Below are 16,666 nucleotides of genomic sequence, written 5' to 3' on the forward strand. Positions count from 1 at the left end.
AACCTAAACAATGTAAGATGTTATGGTCTACAGGGTCAAAGGCAAGTCAACAAACACAGCAATGTTCCTTATTGTCAATGGCACATATGATGTCATTTACCACTTTAAGGCAGTTCTGAAGCCGGACTGCATGGAGGTAATAATACCAGATATTGAGTTAGCTGTTGGTTGACTAACTTTTCAATGGCTTTAGAGAAGCAAGGCAGGATAGAGATAGGTCTTTAACAGCTTTGGTCGGAAGGATCTCCCCCTTTAAAGAGATGCTAATTTCCAGTCCTGCAGAAATGCACCAGTTTGTATGGTTTGTATGGACAGATAAAACAGATGGGTAATAGGTGCAGCTGTAACACCTGCTGCTATTGTCAGAAAGAAAGGGTATCCATTCAGGCTGATTTATGGATCTTTGTTGGCTCTCAAGGTTATTTTATTAACACAGAGTGCATAGGTTAACATAACCCCAGTGCTTGAGAGCATGATGTCAGTCTAGTTCATCTAACAGTGCAATAAATGCCAAACGATTTATTACAAGTTCACACATGACGTTTTTTCAGGGGTTTTTTAATAAAGGAAAATGAAACTGACATGCTGCAAAACAGGACATACTGTTGTTATGGCGCTTAGTTCACGTTTTCTTTAAAATCAAACTTGCTATTCTGTGAAATAGTAGCCTAGTGAACTAGACCAAATTCTTGCTTTGCAAAGTTTGTAATACATTTATTTAGTCTGGATTGCCGATCATAGGAGAGCCCTTCCAGCCAATCAGAGGCGAGAAAGGCGGGACCATCCTTGGACATTCTACGATTCCAAATAACGCTTCCAGCCCCGTGCTACAAGCCACAGACCTTCTCGAATCACCGGAGATCAACTGGAGGAGGCGGAGGCTTTTACTTTGAAGGTCGTTAAAGGAAGCGTAGTGTGTTGTTGCATGTGCGCCACGTAGGCAGAAGCAGCAGCTAGAAAAAGGAGTCCAGAGAAGTTCGGAGAATTGCGTGTTCATTGCGTTTTTGTGCGTGAGAGGCGCTTATAGCCGGGTTAAGAGTCCGAGCTGCGGGTTCCGGACTCAGATACAGATTGTGGCTCTGAGGCGCGTGGGAACCATCATGGTGAAGGTAAGAACTCACCTGTTTTACCTTGTCTTGAACCAGGTTTCTCCTGGTCTGGCTTTGAGCTACACAATAGCTGCTGAAGGTCTGAACATTGCATGTTCAGGTCAGGTAACAGGTTTAGAGAAACATGTATTTCTTTGTTGTTGTTTTTTTTTTTTGTTTGTTTGTTGTTTTTTTGAGAAATCTGTTCCGGACCAGACTGGAGCTACAGCAGGAGGCCCAGCTCCAGCTGGTGGAAAGGTTTTAAACCAGTTAGAAAATCAAACTCTGGTTTGAGTTAAAAACAAAAACGCTTTTTAAATGTAATGCAAACAGATTCCTTCAGTGTCCTAAATGCGTGTTAAGTTGTGCGGACACTCATTCCCAGCTTGAACACAGGAGCTTCAGTCCTCAGTGGACTGGTGTCTCCACTGACCACATTACTATGCTCCAGAACCTGAGATCAAGACACATTAAATTGGGTTAACTCTTATTTATTGTTCACATGAACAAAGAATCTTCCTCCTGCTCCAGAGTTACTTATGGAGTTCCTCAGGGTTCGCTCATTGATCCTAAAGTCTTCACTTTATGAATGTTTTTATGGGGTCTAAATGTAGTGCTGGGATGGCCGCATCGCTGGGTTGAAGGCTGGAAGTTGTTGATGACTGTAGCAGAGCGTGCATAGCCGCGAGGGACAGGGAGAAGACAAGTGTGCTTGATTTACACTTCTTCATGAGCTCCGCACACAGAGGAAAGGTATCCTGCTACCATTACACTCATGTATCCGGTCCAAGATGGTGTATTTATTAATGTGTTTAAATATTTCAGAGACTTTATAACATGGACATTTTTGTGCTTCAGTCTCCTCCACCTCTTCATGCGGTCACCACGTCTAAACCCACCCCATCATTTTCAACCACGTTTGCTCTGTATTTTGTAGTCCCAGTCACGGGTGAATGAACGTTCATATTTTCAGACCTTTTCCGCGATGCGTTCTTTAATCTGTTCTGGGTCTGCCGCTAAATGTCTTTTTACTTTAAACAGGGTAACAACGGTGCTGATAACAGGAAGCGGCATCCTAACCAGGGCCGTGCAGAGACCTTTGACGGGGACGGGGCGGGTGCTCAAAGAAAAAAAAAAAAAAGGGGGGGGGGGCACTTATAGAGCAATCCAACAAGTTAGAAAATTCAGATAATGAGACCCTTGGGTTCAAACAACATAATAAAAATATATCAGTTAGTGTCATTAGTGTTAATGTTAGTTCATAAACAGTAGTGTTAGTTTTTAAAGCTGACATATCTAGAGATGTTACAACCACATTTTTGCCCCTGATCCAAATCCAAGTTGCTTGATTTTTGATTATCTTCCAATACTGAGTCCTGTTCTGATACCAGGTGGTAGGGCTGTCGCGGTTGAGGAATTCCCCCTGCGGTGAGTCAGGGCAGCTCAATATTGCGGTATGCGATATTATTGCACCCCGTTTTTATTTATGAACTTAGCAAATTTGTTTGTTGATTACTAAACTCATGTCAATATTTCCTTTGAAACATTGTGCTTACATATTTAAAAAATGTTAGAAAAAATACATGGCCATTTTTAACACTTTATTGAATGCAGATCGAAGGGCAGTTACGGCATTTTCTGACTGAACTTAAAAACAACATTCAGGAGGTTTAATTTTGAAATGCAAATTTGGCTGCAACATCTAACAGAAATAAAAAAAAGTGCCCGTTTTGTTTTGTAGTTTAAAATAAAGTATACAAAATGAGATGTCCTAGGCACTGTCATTTCACTTTCACACACAAGAATAACTTATAACTCGGTCATGTCCTTGTTGCGCGCAAGGAAAACCAGCATGTTAACTTTATGCGGTTTGAGAGAGGATCTGAGAGGGGTAACAACATTTCCAGCGACACTAAAAACCCTCTCGGATGGTGCGCTTGTTGGGCAAATACATATGTACTTACGTGCGACTTTGGAGAGCAATGGAAATCTCCCATGTTTGTGGCGCCACCATGTCAGAGGGTTTTCATTAGGGGCAATGGGTTCCTCCTGCAGGTAGCGAGTGAGCTCCAGCTCGGCTCTAACTCTCTTCGGGACGGTTACAGGTGACGTGCTTGTCCGTGACTTCAGCAGGTCTCCAAGCGTTTTTTTCTTTGCCGCTGGTGGCAGCACTGCCTGCTCCAAGGTCTCTGGCTGGGCTGCAGCTGACGCACTGACACCGCTCCCTCCATCTTCCATGTGTACTATTTCCTCGATCAGCGCGGACTTTACCTCTCAGCATGCGCTGTCGCGAGATTTAATCAAGTGCGGTAATGGCGGTGGCACGTCCTGCAGCGCGGTGGGTTTCTTAATATCGCGATATTTTCTTCTTGCGGTTACCGCGACAGCCCTACCAGGTGGTGACGCAACGCATTGTAAAAGAAGAAAGAAGTCGTCCTTCTGTCTGTATTTGTCATTTTGTTATTTTAGCCTGAAAAGGTTCCTCATTCAGGAAGTACATTTAACAGGAATCAAGATAATTTATTGCTATTGCACACAGGTATACAACCAAATATATTTTGGCCTACTAAAGACAGCTCAAGTAAGAGGTAGTAAAATAAATGCACCAAAGAGAGTTATCCAGTGGGATCTACAGCTATGTTAGCTGAGATTGTTTCCCGTCATTAGAAAATTCTTGAGCCCATTCCATGATCTCACTGAACTTAACACTAAACGTGAGAGCTCTGCTACCAACCTAACAACAACATCCTTTGGGCAAAGGCACCATCATCCCATATGTGGCAGGAGTCTCAGAGAAACTTAGAAGAATCTTCTCCAAACACAACATCCCGGTAAACTTTAAACTTTTTTTAAACACCCTCAGACAGAACCTGGTCCATCCAGAAGAGAAAACACCCAAACAGAAGCTCAGTGGTGTCGTTTATGCAGTCTAATGTAGGAGCACTGTCCAGATGTTTACATTAGAGAAACTAAACAACAATTACACAAGAACATAAAGGTTGGTTTATGCTTGACGCGTCCGCGAGGTTCGCACGGCTCCGCTCGGCAAAATTGCGTCATTTTAACAACCACGCACGGCCCAAAATTTCCGCACCGCACGCCTAGGAAATTTTCTAACCACGCAGACGGTCGGACACGGAAAAACATGGCGGACTGGCAAGAACTAGTATGGCAGAGGTTCGTAACTACATACATTTGTATGATTCAGCTCTCAAAGATCACTGTGGTCAACATGTTGTTAATAATTCTTGGAGAGAAATGGCTCGCACTGTCGGAAAAGACGAGGACGCTGTTAAAAATGCTGAAATGCCATGTTGTAAACAACAGTAACTTCTACTTCTACTATGGTGTAGTGTTGGATGCATGCCGTAGAGCTCCATGCTGCCCCCTACAGTTTGGGAGAATATTGGCTCACCGCAGAGACAAGCCGCATGAACCATAAACGTTGCGAGTTGTGAAGCGCGTTCCATCTGCGAGACGCATCACTAAGCGGAAAGTGAATGCGTCAAGCATAAACCAAGCTTAACACAACACAGGAGAGCCGCCTCTTCAGGTCAAAACTCTGCAGTCCACCTTCACCTGAAGGACAAGGGACACACCTTTGAAGATGACAAAGTACACATTCTGGTCAGAGAAGATAGATGGGGAGAGGAGTAAAAGAAGCTGTCAAAACGTGAAAACTCCACTTTAAATAGGGGAGGGGCTTAGGTTTCATCTTTCCAGTACCAATAATGCAGCTTTGAATCTCATTCAGTTTCAGTCTAGGTCACACCTTCCTGCATCTAATCAACATGATGACTCACCATCAATAGAGGCTAACGACTCATCAGGAGATCGGGAGGCCAGGTACTCAGAGTAGTTTCTGCTCTTTAAATAACAACAGACAGCTACAGCTTATAAACTTGACTCTCCCATATTCCAGTTAGAACTGACAAAGCTCCTCAGAGGAGAAGTGAAATGTTTTAAAGAAACCAAAGAAGTCCAGTAATAAAGTCATAAAACATATATAATTATGCTCACGTTCACTTTTACCATCTCTTTATGGGAGGCAGAAAATTTATCACGGTTAACCCTCTAATGACCATAAATATAACAGGTATTTTTTGTTTTGTTTTATGGCTTTAAAATTGTAATAAAAGTGCAAAATGTTTGTAACTCTGCTCCTTTTTTCAGAACAACCTCAGCTTTCAGTGTCTGGTTTGTATTTGTGTTGTAAAACTGCAGCTTAAATGAAAAAAAAACGGATTTGAATTTTCTTTACATTTATTACTAAACAGGAACGTCAAAATTACAAATTAATGATATAAAATCTGGATTTAGAGAAATAAGTTGTGGAGTTCCACAAGGTTCAGTAATAGGTCCTATATTATTTACTTTATATATAAATGACATATGTAACGTGGCAGATTTTTTCAAATTTATAATGTTTGCAGATGATACAACTTTAGTTTGTTCAGGTAAAGATATAAAAGAACTTTTAAAGAAGGCCGAAAAAGAGTTAAATATCCTCAAATCTTGGTTTGATGTAAATAAACTATCACTGAATATAAAAAAGACTAAATTTATGATTTTTGGAAATAAGAAGGTAAAAAATGGGGACTTTAAATTAACAATTTCAGATACTGAAATTGAAAGAGTGTCTGAAATAAAATTTCTTGGTGTTGTGATTGACTCTAACTTATCCTGGAAGCATCATTTAAATTACATAAAAAGAAAAATTGCCAAATCTTTGGGTCTATTATATAAGCTGAAGGACATACTAAACCATAAGGCCTTACGTCTAATATACTGTTCACTAATACAACCATACATGGCATATTGTATAGAAATATGGGGTTCAACTTTTAAAACATATATACATGAAATAAAAACTATACAAAAGAAATCTATTCGAGTTATGAACAAGAGCAATTATTATGCTCATACTGACCCGTTGTTTTTAAAATCACAGATTATGAAATTAGAAGATCTATATTATTATAAAATAATGCAATTTATGTTTAGAGTAAAATTAACAGCTCTGCCAAAAAATATACTAATGTTCTTTGTAAAGAGGGAACGTAAATATGATTTAAGAGGTGTATGTATGTTTGTTCTACAAAAAGCCAAAAAGGGCATGAAAAGGAGATGTATCTCTGTAATGGGAGTAAAATTTTGGAATGAGGCTAAAATAGAATTAAAATTAGCAACTTCTCTTTCAGTTCTTAAAAAACTTATCAGTAAAAACATTTTTGAAGAGTATTAATTTGATGTTGATGGATGGATTTGTGTTTTACTTTTATTTGGGTTGTTGGTTCATTGCGGGAAATTAAAAAAATGTTTTGTAAGTAGGTTAGGCAATTATATAAGCTATTGCTTCTGCCTAAACCTATTCAGTCATGATATACCAAATAGACACCATATAAAAAAACAAGGCATATGTTAGTGAGAAATGGTATTTGTATCTAATTGTATGACATGTTAATGTACATTATCTTAAGATAACTGACTGAATAAATTGATCATTCATTCATTCATTCATTCAAAATGACTTGAGCAAACTATGTCAAAAGAACAATTTAAACTCAGAACTGCAAACACTCAGAAAACAGTGTTAACCCAGGCCTCACATTTTCCAGTCACTGTCTGTGACCACAGGTCTACGCTCTGGTCCCGAGAACGGGATACAGTAAGATAAATACTAGGTAATATAAAATAACACTCATACATCACAGCTGTAGCTACATTTCTACCAGCATTATGAAGATCAATAAGCCAGACAAAAGGTTAAATCTAAACATTTCATTACAAAAAGTCAACTAATAAAATTCTGCACTGATAAAATTATATTATCAGCTAAATATTTAATGTAAATATAAATAATGCTGGAATGAAGCTGAATCATTTAGTAAACAGTTGAGTGTTCAAATAAAAACTAGTGTGACTGTAATCTGTCCCTCATGTCACCATCTACAGAAACAGCCATCTGGGACACCTGACCAACCAGGTGGATTTTCTTTGTGATGTTTTGATAACTTTATAAAAGCTGCTGATGAAGATGATCAGACTATCTCCTCCTTTCGGTTCTCGCTCTCCCGTCGCGGTTCGCTCCGTTTCTTTCAGTGACGCTGCAAAGCTGGTTTCCTCCTAATAGCGATTTTTGGAGTAACATGAATTACATCATGTAATACTCGTTGGAAAGCTCGTTTTATGTACTTTTAGAAACCGTTTGAATTATTTTTATTCGATAAGTAATTCAGAAGTTCTGACCTGGAGAATCCAGAGTGAGAAATATCAACATCTGTGATTCTTTGTTGTGTGTTTCTTCAGCACTTCAGGAGAAGTCTCTCTCATGTCCCATTTCCTGTCTCAGACATGCAGCTACCTCACTGCTCCACACACACTAGCCATGGACTCAAACACACATAAACAAAAGCTCTGATATTAAAATCCATCCAGCTGATGTGAAGCAGGCAGAAAAAAACTTAGATGAACGCAGACTCCTGCCCGCTGGCAAAACACTGGTCTGTCGTCTCCATGGCTACAAGGTAGAGCGACAGCAGGGACAACCAGTCACACATTAGTAATCAGTGAGCTTGTGGGTGGGTCTAAGGGAAAATAAGCTTCAGCTTGAGGCGGCTGCCTCCGCATGGTCCTAGTGCCTGATATGTATCACAGGATAACAGTTTTGTACGGTAAAATCTAACGAAAGACTGGAAAAAGGGCACTTTGGACAAAAGGGGCAGGTGCTCAAGTCCCCCCCCCCACACACACACACACACACGTGCCTGGTCTCAGACAGTACAGAGATAAGAGATCTAAAACTATCCAGCAGCATTTCCTTCTTTTGCAGTTCAGCTGAGAGTCGTCGTATATCCCCTTTAAGGTTTTCAGTTCTTTTATGTGCTTTAGAAAGCATAAAGACGTCATTGTGGGGCAGAAGGAAGGGAGAACAGACATTCACGATAGCTTCAAGGTTGCTTACACTTAAGATGAGTTTCTTCTGTTGGATCCGAAAAAATTTGTATTCCAAGTAAAAGTCCAAGAAGTCAAAGAATCCAAAAAACATCCCAGAATCCAGAGATCGGTGACAGGGAAAACAGGTCTTAAGAGGAATTGCAGCACAAAAAGTAGGAGCTGAAGTAAACCTGTCGGCCACATCTGCAGGCTTCTTGATGATTACAACCAGTTGTCCTGTCCCTGCAGCTAAAAGACATCCCCACAGCATGATGCTACCGCTGCCATGCTTCACTGTAGGGACTATATTGGACAAGTGATGAGCAGTGCCTGGTTTTTTTTACACACTTGCCTCGTCTCATCAGACCAAGAGTCTTTATTTCTCACCATCTCGGGGTCCTTCAGATGTTTTTCATTAGGGCTTTCATGTGTTCACTGAGGAGAGGCTTCCGACGAACCACTCTGCCATAAAGCCCTGACTGGTGGAGGGCTAAAGTGATGGTTGACTTTCTACAACTTTCTCCCATCACCTGACTGCATCTCTGGCCACAGTGATCTTTGGGTTCTTCTTTACCTCTCTCACCAAGGCTCTAGGAAGGGTTCTGGTCACCCCAGACGTCTGCCATTTAAGGATTATGGAGGCCACTGCGCTCTTGGCAACCTTAAGTGCAGCAGATATTTTTTGTAACCTTGGCCAGACCTTGCCACAATTCTGTCTCTGAGCTCTTCAGGCAGTTCCTCTGACCTCGTGATTTTCATTTGCTCTGACATGCATTGTGAGCTGTAAGGTCTTAAATAGACAGGTGTGTGGCAGTCCTAATAAAGTCCAATCAGTAGAGTCAAACACAGCTGGACACCAATGAAGGCGTAGGACCATCTCAAGGATGATCAGAAGAAATGTATTTTATAGTACTGTTTTATGTTTTTCATCTCTATTATTGTGTGACTGTTCAGCACTTTGGTCAGCCGTATGGCTGTGTTTATAAAGTGCTATATAAATAAAGGTGGTATGGTAAATGGAAAGCACCGGAGTTAAAAATTAGTGTCACAGCAAAGGGTCAGAATACTTAGGACCATGTGATATTTCAGTTTTTTATAATAAAGCTGCAAAAAAAATCTGTTTTTCTGTCAATACGGGGTGCTAGGTGCGTTAATGAGGAAAAATTAATTTAATTGATTTTAGCAAATGGCTGCAATATAACAAAGAGTGATCCTCTGGACAGGGGTGTGTCCAGGGAGTGGCCTGGGGTAGCACATGCCACCCTTAGAATCTGATTGGCCACCCCAGGTGCCACCCCACTAAGTTCCAGTTTAAATTGACTTTACATTGTCGACAAAAGGCTTGGGTTGTAAACTCCAAAATAGTGTGGTTGCATGCACCTTTCACCTTGTTTTCTAGCCCAGGCATTTAGTATTAATATTATTTAATATTTTTTCATATTCACATACATAGTATTTAGAGTCCCACTCAACTCCAGTTGGTGGCAGTAATGCAACAAGAAGTGACTTGCTAACCACCACAAAAGTAGAAGATGAAGAGGAAAAAAAATGGTGATTGTGCAATGTGAAACTCGAATTCAATAGAAAGTAAATTAATTAATTAATGATTTGTGTAAATAAATAAATAAGCATAACCATTGGTGCCACCCATGAATAAACGAGTGCTCCACATGGGCCACCCCATTTTAAAAGTCTGGACACGGCTCTGCCTCTGGAGGTTTCTTCCTGTTAAAAGGGAGTTTTCCTCTCCACTGTCTCTGCATGCTTACTTAGTATGAGGATTGCTGTAAAGACTCTGACACTAGTCAGTGACTCGATGCAACCTGCTGGGTTCCTTATATAGGAACCTTTTTACTGATTGGCTTAATGACCTGACCTGTATTAGAATGTTTACTGTGTGAAGGTCCTTGAGATGACTCTGGTCCTGATTTGATGCTTTAGAAATAAACTTGAGCTGAATTGAGAAATTGATGGGGGGGGGGGTTCAGAATATTTTCCGTACCCTAACCCTTCTCCAGATGTGAATAACAACTGTCTTATCTGTTTTCTCTCAGTAAATGGTTCCAGGAATTGTCTGCCTAAAACAAACCTTTTCCATGTAGTCTCTTATAGTGATGTCACAATAAAGCAGTGCTTCTCAACTAATGGTTTTACCAATTAGAAACAAAAATTATTGGTCCCCTGAACCCTGCGGTACTCCAGAATGATTCCTTTATCCATACTCCCGGAATTTGTTTTTATTCCTGAAGGTGACTGTCTGGTTTGTCTCATCTAGAATGTAAATAGCGTAAATATGGACCCCCAGCCTGGGAGCAGTCTTACTTCGGAACAAGATGAACCAGCCAACTGCCAGGCTCCAGAGGGTAAGCAACCAGGGATGTGGCTTATTGCTGAAAAATCAGTTGGGAATGTGGTGCAATCCTAGTTAACATGTTGCTGCTGCTGCTGTGTGTGTGTGTGTGTGTGTGTGTTCTGCCTTCAGAATCTGGTAAGGATCATGATGTGCCTCCCCCTGGTGTGGTGTGGCGTCTGACTGGAGGTCTCTTCAACGTGACGAAGGGTGTGGTCGGTGCGGCCGTGGGTGGAGTAGCCTGGGTGGGCGGGAAGAGCTTGGAGATCACAAAGTCAGCAGTGACAACAATGCCTTCAGTGGGGGTGGGGCTGGTGAAGGGTGGAGTGTCTGCCATGGCTGGTGGGGTCTCCAGCGTGGGCTCCACGGTGGCCAATAAGGTTCCGTTCACCTCAAAGAGGAAAGACAAGGCTGAGTGAGAAGAAGGATCAAGATCTAATGATAGATGGCTGAATTTGCCGAGTGGCAGAAGGACTGCCCCATTCAGACACCACAGTGCCTCCTTTACCATAAAGAACTTCATGTTTCCTGAGGCTGGTGGTGGATCTCCTGATGGACACTTTGACCTGTTTACAGCTGAAGGCTCCCATCCTCTCTGATCTACATGTTTGTTGAACCTTTTGTGTTTTTATCCAAGTATTAATGAACCAGCGTTCCATCTTTTTGTGGTTATTCCAAGTCAGCCTTGTGGAACGTGTCTGCAAATTGACGACAGTGGAACAGCAGGCTGCTTTTACTCATGCTTCATTGTGAAACTTGTTTTCTGTCGGTGACGTGTTAAAAAAGCTGTATCAGAGAAAAAGGGTTTGATGTTGTTCAGACAAATCTGGTCCTTTAATCTGAGCTTTACCGACCTTTAGGGAAAAAAACTTTTTAATCGTCAGCATTTCAATTCAGTGCGAGGAGGAAACTATACTCGTTTTGGAAAATAAATGTGAACGTCGTTTTTATTTCGTTACATCAATAAAGTTATTTCTACATTAAAACGTGTGGACTGAAACTTGAAGGAGAATGTTGAGTTAATTTTCTACATTTCATTACAGATTTGTAAATGACCACACTCCTCCCACACCTGGGTTTTTCCTTTTTTGACCACTCAAGCCTGTACCTATCAACTGCCTCTTGAGTCCCACAGACCTTCTTCAACTTGACAGCATTTCTAATCGCTGGTGTCCACCAGAGGGTTTGGGGGATACTGCCAATGACAGGCACCAACCACCCTGCGATCAGCTCAACTGAACTGAACTCTTTATTTATATAGCGCTTTACAGGTACAAAGTAACACCAAAGCGCTGTATAGGAAATAAAAGAGGCTGAAAAGCGACATTAACAGAAATTAGTACACAATAAAATGTGGCTTAACAGAATAAAATAGTACATACTGAAACAAGTAGGTTAAAAATTACAACACTAATGATGGGAAGGAAAGGCCTGGGGTCTCTTTTATAAAACATTGCATAGAATCCTTACTAAAACCGTACTTAAGCTCAGCAAAATAAATGTACCTACACCAAGTAGGTTTGTGATCTATAAAACAGTACACACAGCTGCACACGATCTCTGCTTTATAAATCAAAGACTAAGGAGAAAGGTTCTCAGCTGTTTCTGGATCACATCCCACCCTCAACACGCCCACTTTCTGCCATAAATGGTCAATGCTTGTGGATACAAGTGAGGTACAAGATCCACAAGGCAGGGGGCTCCCACATGTCCCCTGTGGACATGTGGGAGCCCCCTGCTCCGTTCTCATTGTTGAAAAAATCTTATCGATCGCATTGAATGACCAGATTTTCAGATTTTCAAATCCATAGTTAAAAAAAAATAGAGTTTTTCAGACGAAATGCAGAGAAGTGCTCTGTGGGCAGACAGGACAAAGCCTTAGGAAGAAAAGAAGAAAATATCATTGCTATAGCACCTCTCAAGATAAAAATCACAAGGCGCTTAAAAAGATAAGGGAGCGAAAGAGAGAAGCGTCTGTACTCCGAGTGCCTTGAAGAGAACAAGTGCCTTCCTTCTGTATATTGCTCTTTTTACCTCTTTGTGCACTTTGACCTGGGCCACCATTAACTCGTGTAAAGCTCTAGTGGTCCTTGCTGCAGAGTTCAAGAGTGTTACTTCTCATGTAGCTTTTAAACATGTATTTTACTTTAACCTTAAGGTTTGGCCATATTAGCAGCTTTAATAAAAATATGTCAAAGGCATTTTAATTTATGTGAAGCATTAGTTGTCTAGTCATGGTGAGGAAATAAAATGTTATTTCATTACAGAAGTTAACTAAGATTAATTATGTAACGGAATTGAAGTGATGTAACTATCTAAAGTTGTATTTTAATACACTGTAAGTAGTTCACTTTTTATAAACAGAAGAATAGGCTGTTTTTATCATCAGGGAGTTTAGTTAAACACTCTGTATTGACTTTGAGACAAGAAAAGAGAGAGAGATGGGATCGTTTGAGAATCTTTAATTTCTGAATTATAAATTCTAAACAATCTACCAGGACTAACTCTGTGATGGATGAAAATGGATTCGGATGTTGTGTTGGTGCGTGTGTGTGTGTGTGTGTCTGGTTCAGACTCTCTAGGCTGACGTCAATGAATCTGGTTGTCTTTGTTATGACTAGATATCACGAGGCTTATAAAGTGATGACATGAGCCGCTATTTTGCCGTGTACGTACCCAGTGAGGGTCTCCCAGGTAGATCAGGAAATGCCAGGTCTGGAGACCTCGGATGTACGCTGGAGCTGTCGGTGCAGCGATCACAACGTTTCAAAGCCCGTCTGGAGGGTCGACCCCGGTACCGTTCGGCGGCGCGTCAGCAGGTGCTCTTATTTTGAAAAGGATGTCGTCTGGTTGTTAAACGACGAAAATCTCCAGCTTCACAGTTCTTAGTTTAAAGAAGAAAACACATCTGGCCAGTCTGTGCTTATCTTTAGGATGATGGTGACTAGAACTGAAGTCAAAATGGAACTGACTTAAAAATGGCGTTGCCTTGTTTTATATCTCTGAATTGTTGAAAGTTTTAGTAAAGCGGATTGGATACTTTAAGTCAACAAGCCAGATTCTCCTGCGGCAGCCGAAAGCTCTGACTGGTTGGAACAATGTGTCATGCGTTTCTATGGAGATGAGGATCAGTATGTCTGTGCCGTAGTCCTGGTTTCATTAAACATAATTCATGACATATTTATTTCACAGATCGTTCACTTGGTTATTGTTGATCAACATCTGTTTTGCTTAATAATTTTAATCACAAATAAAGTACTTTGATTAAGTAAAGTTTCTTCTTCTCCTTCGGACTCTTCTCCTGGAATGTAAACAGTCTGAGGAACACCTGACCTTGGTTTTTCTACACGGTGTTATTGTGCACAGGGGGCAGCTGTGTGGAGCTGAAAATAATGAACTTCATAACCTTACAATTATCTGCACAATTGTTGAAGCGACAGCCGAAAAAGCTTCGATAAACAGGTGTGGACGGACAACGTCATCTGGAAAACCACTTAGTCCAACCTCAACCATTATCTTATTAAAGAAACATCTGTTGAAACGAGGTCAAGCAAGCCCATTTGCTCACTCCCCGCCGGGCCCGGCGGTAGCGGGGGAGTCCCCGCCACGGCCGCGGCGGTGCCGCCCGCCCGATGTGTCGGACAAAGTTGAAGTTTTGCTACACCCACACCTAACGTTCTTCTGATATGAAAATATTAATTTCATATTGTATGTGTACAGGTGCTGGCCAGTAAATTAGAATATCATCAAAAGGTTGAAAATATTTCAGTAATTCCATTCAAAACGTGAAACTTGTACATTATATTCATGCAATGCACACAGACCAATGTATTTCCGATGTTTATTACGTTTAATTTTGATATTTATAGGTGACAACCAATGAAAACATCAAATCTGGTATCTCAGAAAATTAGAATATTCTAAAGGCCAATGAAAAAATGTTTGTTTCTCTAATGTTGGCCAACTGAAAAGAATGAACATGAAAAGAATGTGCATGTATAGCACTCAATACTTAGTCGGGGCTCCTTTTGCCTCAATAACTGCAGTAATGCGGCGTGGCATGGACTCGATCAGTCTGTGGCACTGCTCAGGTGTTATGAGAGCCCAGGTTGCTCTGATAGTCGTCTTCAGCTCCTCTGCATTGTTGGGTCTAGCGTATTGCATCCTCCGCTTCACAATACCCCATAGATTTTCTATGGGGTTAAGGTCAGGCGAGTTTGCTGGCCAATCAAGGACAGGGATACCATGGTCCTTGAACCAGGTGCTGGTGGTTTTGGCACTGTGTGCAGGTGCCAAGTCCTGTTGAAAGGTGAAGTCTGCATCCCCATAAAGTTGGTCAGCAGCAGGAAGCATGAAGTGCTCTAAAACTTCCTGGTAGACGGCTGCATTGACCCTGGACCTCAGGAAACAGAGTGGGCCAACACCGGCAGATGACATGGCACCCCACACCATCACTGACGGTGGAAACTTTACACTGGACCTCATGCAACGTGGATTCTGTGCTTCTCCGCTCTTCCTCCAGACTCTGGGTCCTTGATTTCCAAAGGAAATGCAGAACTTGCTTTCATCAGAAAACATAACTTTGGACCACTCAGCATCAGTCCAGTCCTTTTTGTCCTTGGCCCAGGCGAGACGCTTCTTGCGCTGTTTCTTGTTCAAGAGTGGCTTGACACACGGAATGCGACACCTGAATCCCATGTCTTTCATGAGTCTCCTCGTGGTGGTTCTTGAAGCGCTGACTCCAGCTGCAGTCCACTCTTTGTGGATCTCCCCCACATTTTTGAATGGGTTTGTCGTCACAATTCTCTGCAGGGTGCGGTTATCCCTAGAGCTTGTACACTTTTTTCTACCACATTTTTTCCGTCCCTTCGCCTGTCTGTTAATGTGCTTGGACACAGAGCTCTGCGAACAGCCAGCTTCTTTAGCAATCACCTTTTGTGTCTTGCCCTCCTTGTGCAAGGTGTCAATGATTGTCTTTTGGACAGCTGTTAAGTCAGAAGTCTTCCCCATGATTGTGGTGCCTTCAAAACAAGACTGAGGGACCTTTTAAAGGCCTTTGCAGGTGTTTTGAGTAAATCAGCTGATTAGAGTGGCAGCAGGTGTCTTCTATATTCAGCCTTTTCAGAATATTCTAATTTTTTGAGATACCAAATTTGGAGTTTTCATTAGTTGTCACTTATGAATATCAAAAGTAAACGTAATAAACATCGGAAATACATTGGTCTGTGTGCATTGCATGAATATAATGTACAAGTTTCACGTTTTGAATGGAATTACTGAAATATTTTCAACCTTTTGATGATATTCTAATTTACTGGCCAGCACCTGTACTTAAAACTTGAAACAAAGTTAATAAAAAGGCTGCAATCATACTCCAAAAAAACGGTAAAAAAAATCTTACATTCTTCATCTTCACAGTGAGACTCAACAGGTGTAGAAGCCAGTCCCGCCCCCGTGGTGTCAACAGGTGCCTGTCGTGGCTGCAGATATTGTCTCACTGCATCTGGACACGACGATTCAAAAGTAAAATTAATTGGTTAAAGTTATGAGATACTGTATTGTGTATGTAAACAGCTAGCGAGGGTCCGTCCGTGGACTGTGCGTGGCAGGAGAGGCAGTTAGCTACAAGGGAAACGCACAAAGTTTCTTTGCCAAATTTATAAAGTCAACATACCTCTGCTTTGTGCCTGTTTTTTTTCTTCCTCCTTCCTTCGCTTTCGGAATGCTGATCCCGATGGCTTAGGTGTTATTTTCATTGTAAAAGATATCAAAAGTTTAAACGCGACAACAGGATGTCCTTCTACAGTGCTACCCACGCACGTGATCTACGGCACCCTTAACGGTCAAATGCATCGGAGCGGTGGCCCAAGCGGGAGCTCGTCATGCAGCCAGATCATTAGAATTTAAATATTGATGTTTTAATTTCATGTCATTTCAGAGGGGAATTTTGAGCATATAGAGAGTGCATTTCATATTGCAAACATAAATTTAATACACTTAAAAAAAAATTTTTTTTAATTTTGCGCCTGTGTCGCCTGTCGGCAAAGCCGGCCCTGACCAAGTGCACTTTGCTGAGACCGCAGGCAGGGCGACTATTCGGATTGGGCCTTTAATGTCTATGCAGCAAACAGCTGTTCTGTAAAGTTCTGGTTCTGTCTGACTGGTTAGGGGTTCTGCTGCAGAGTTGAACCAGCTTCCACCGGTTCCACTGGAGCAGGCGTTCATCCAGCGGCCGCTAGGGGGCGGACGATAAGAGAATTTGACACGACCAAAAACATCGCAAAGAAGAAGG

The 16,666-nt window shown here is 41.5% G+C and overlaps 1 protein-coding gene across 1 annotated transcript; it reads left to right on the forward strand.

Moving 5' to 3' along the window:
* Window positions 1-918: 918 nt before the first annotated feature.
* On the forward strand, window positions 919-11,017 carry zgc:153675 (transmembrane protein 263). The gene is made up of 3 exons (XM_015958265.3): window positions 919-1,109; window positions 10,300-10,387; window positions 10,507-11,017. The coding sequence occupies exons 1-3, from the start codon at window positions 1,101-1,103 to the stop codon at window positions 10,791-10,793; spliced, it is 384 nt and encodes a 127-aa protein (XP_015813751.1). The 5' UTR covers window positions 919-1,100; the 3' UTR covers window positions 10,794-11,017.
* The last annotated feature ends 5,649 nt before the right edge of the window (window positions 11,018-16,666 follow it).

The sequence above is a fragment of the Nothobranchius furzeri genome, chromosome 3 (genome assembly GCF_043380555.1).
Source record: "Nothobranchius furzeri strain GRZ-AD chromosome 3, NfurGRZ-RIMD1, whole genome shotgun sequence".
Taxonomy (NCBI): domain Eukaryota; kingdom Metazoa; phylum Chordata; class Actinopteri; order Cyprinodontiformes; family Nothobranchiidae; genus Nothobranchius; species Nothobranchius furzeri.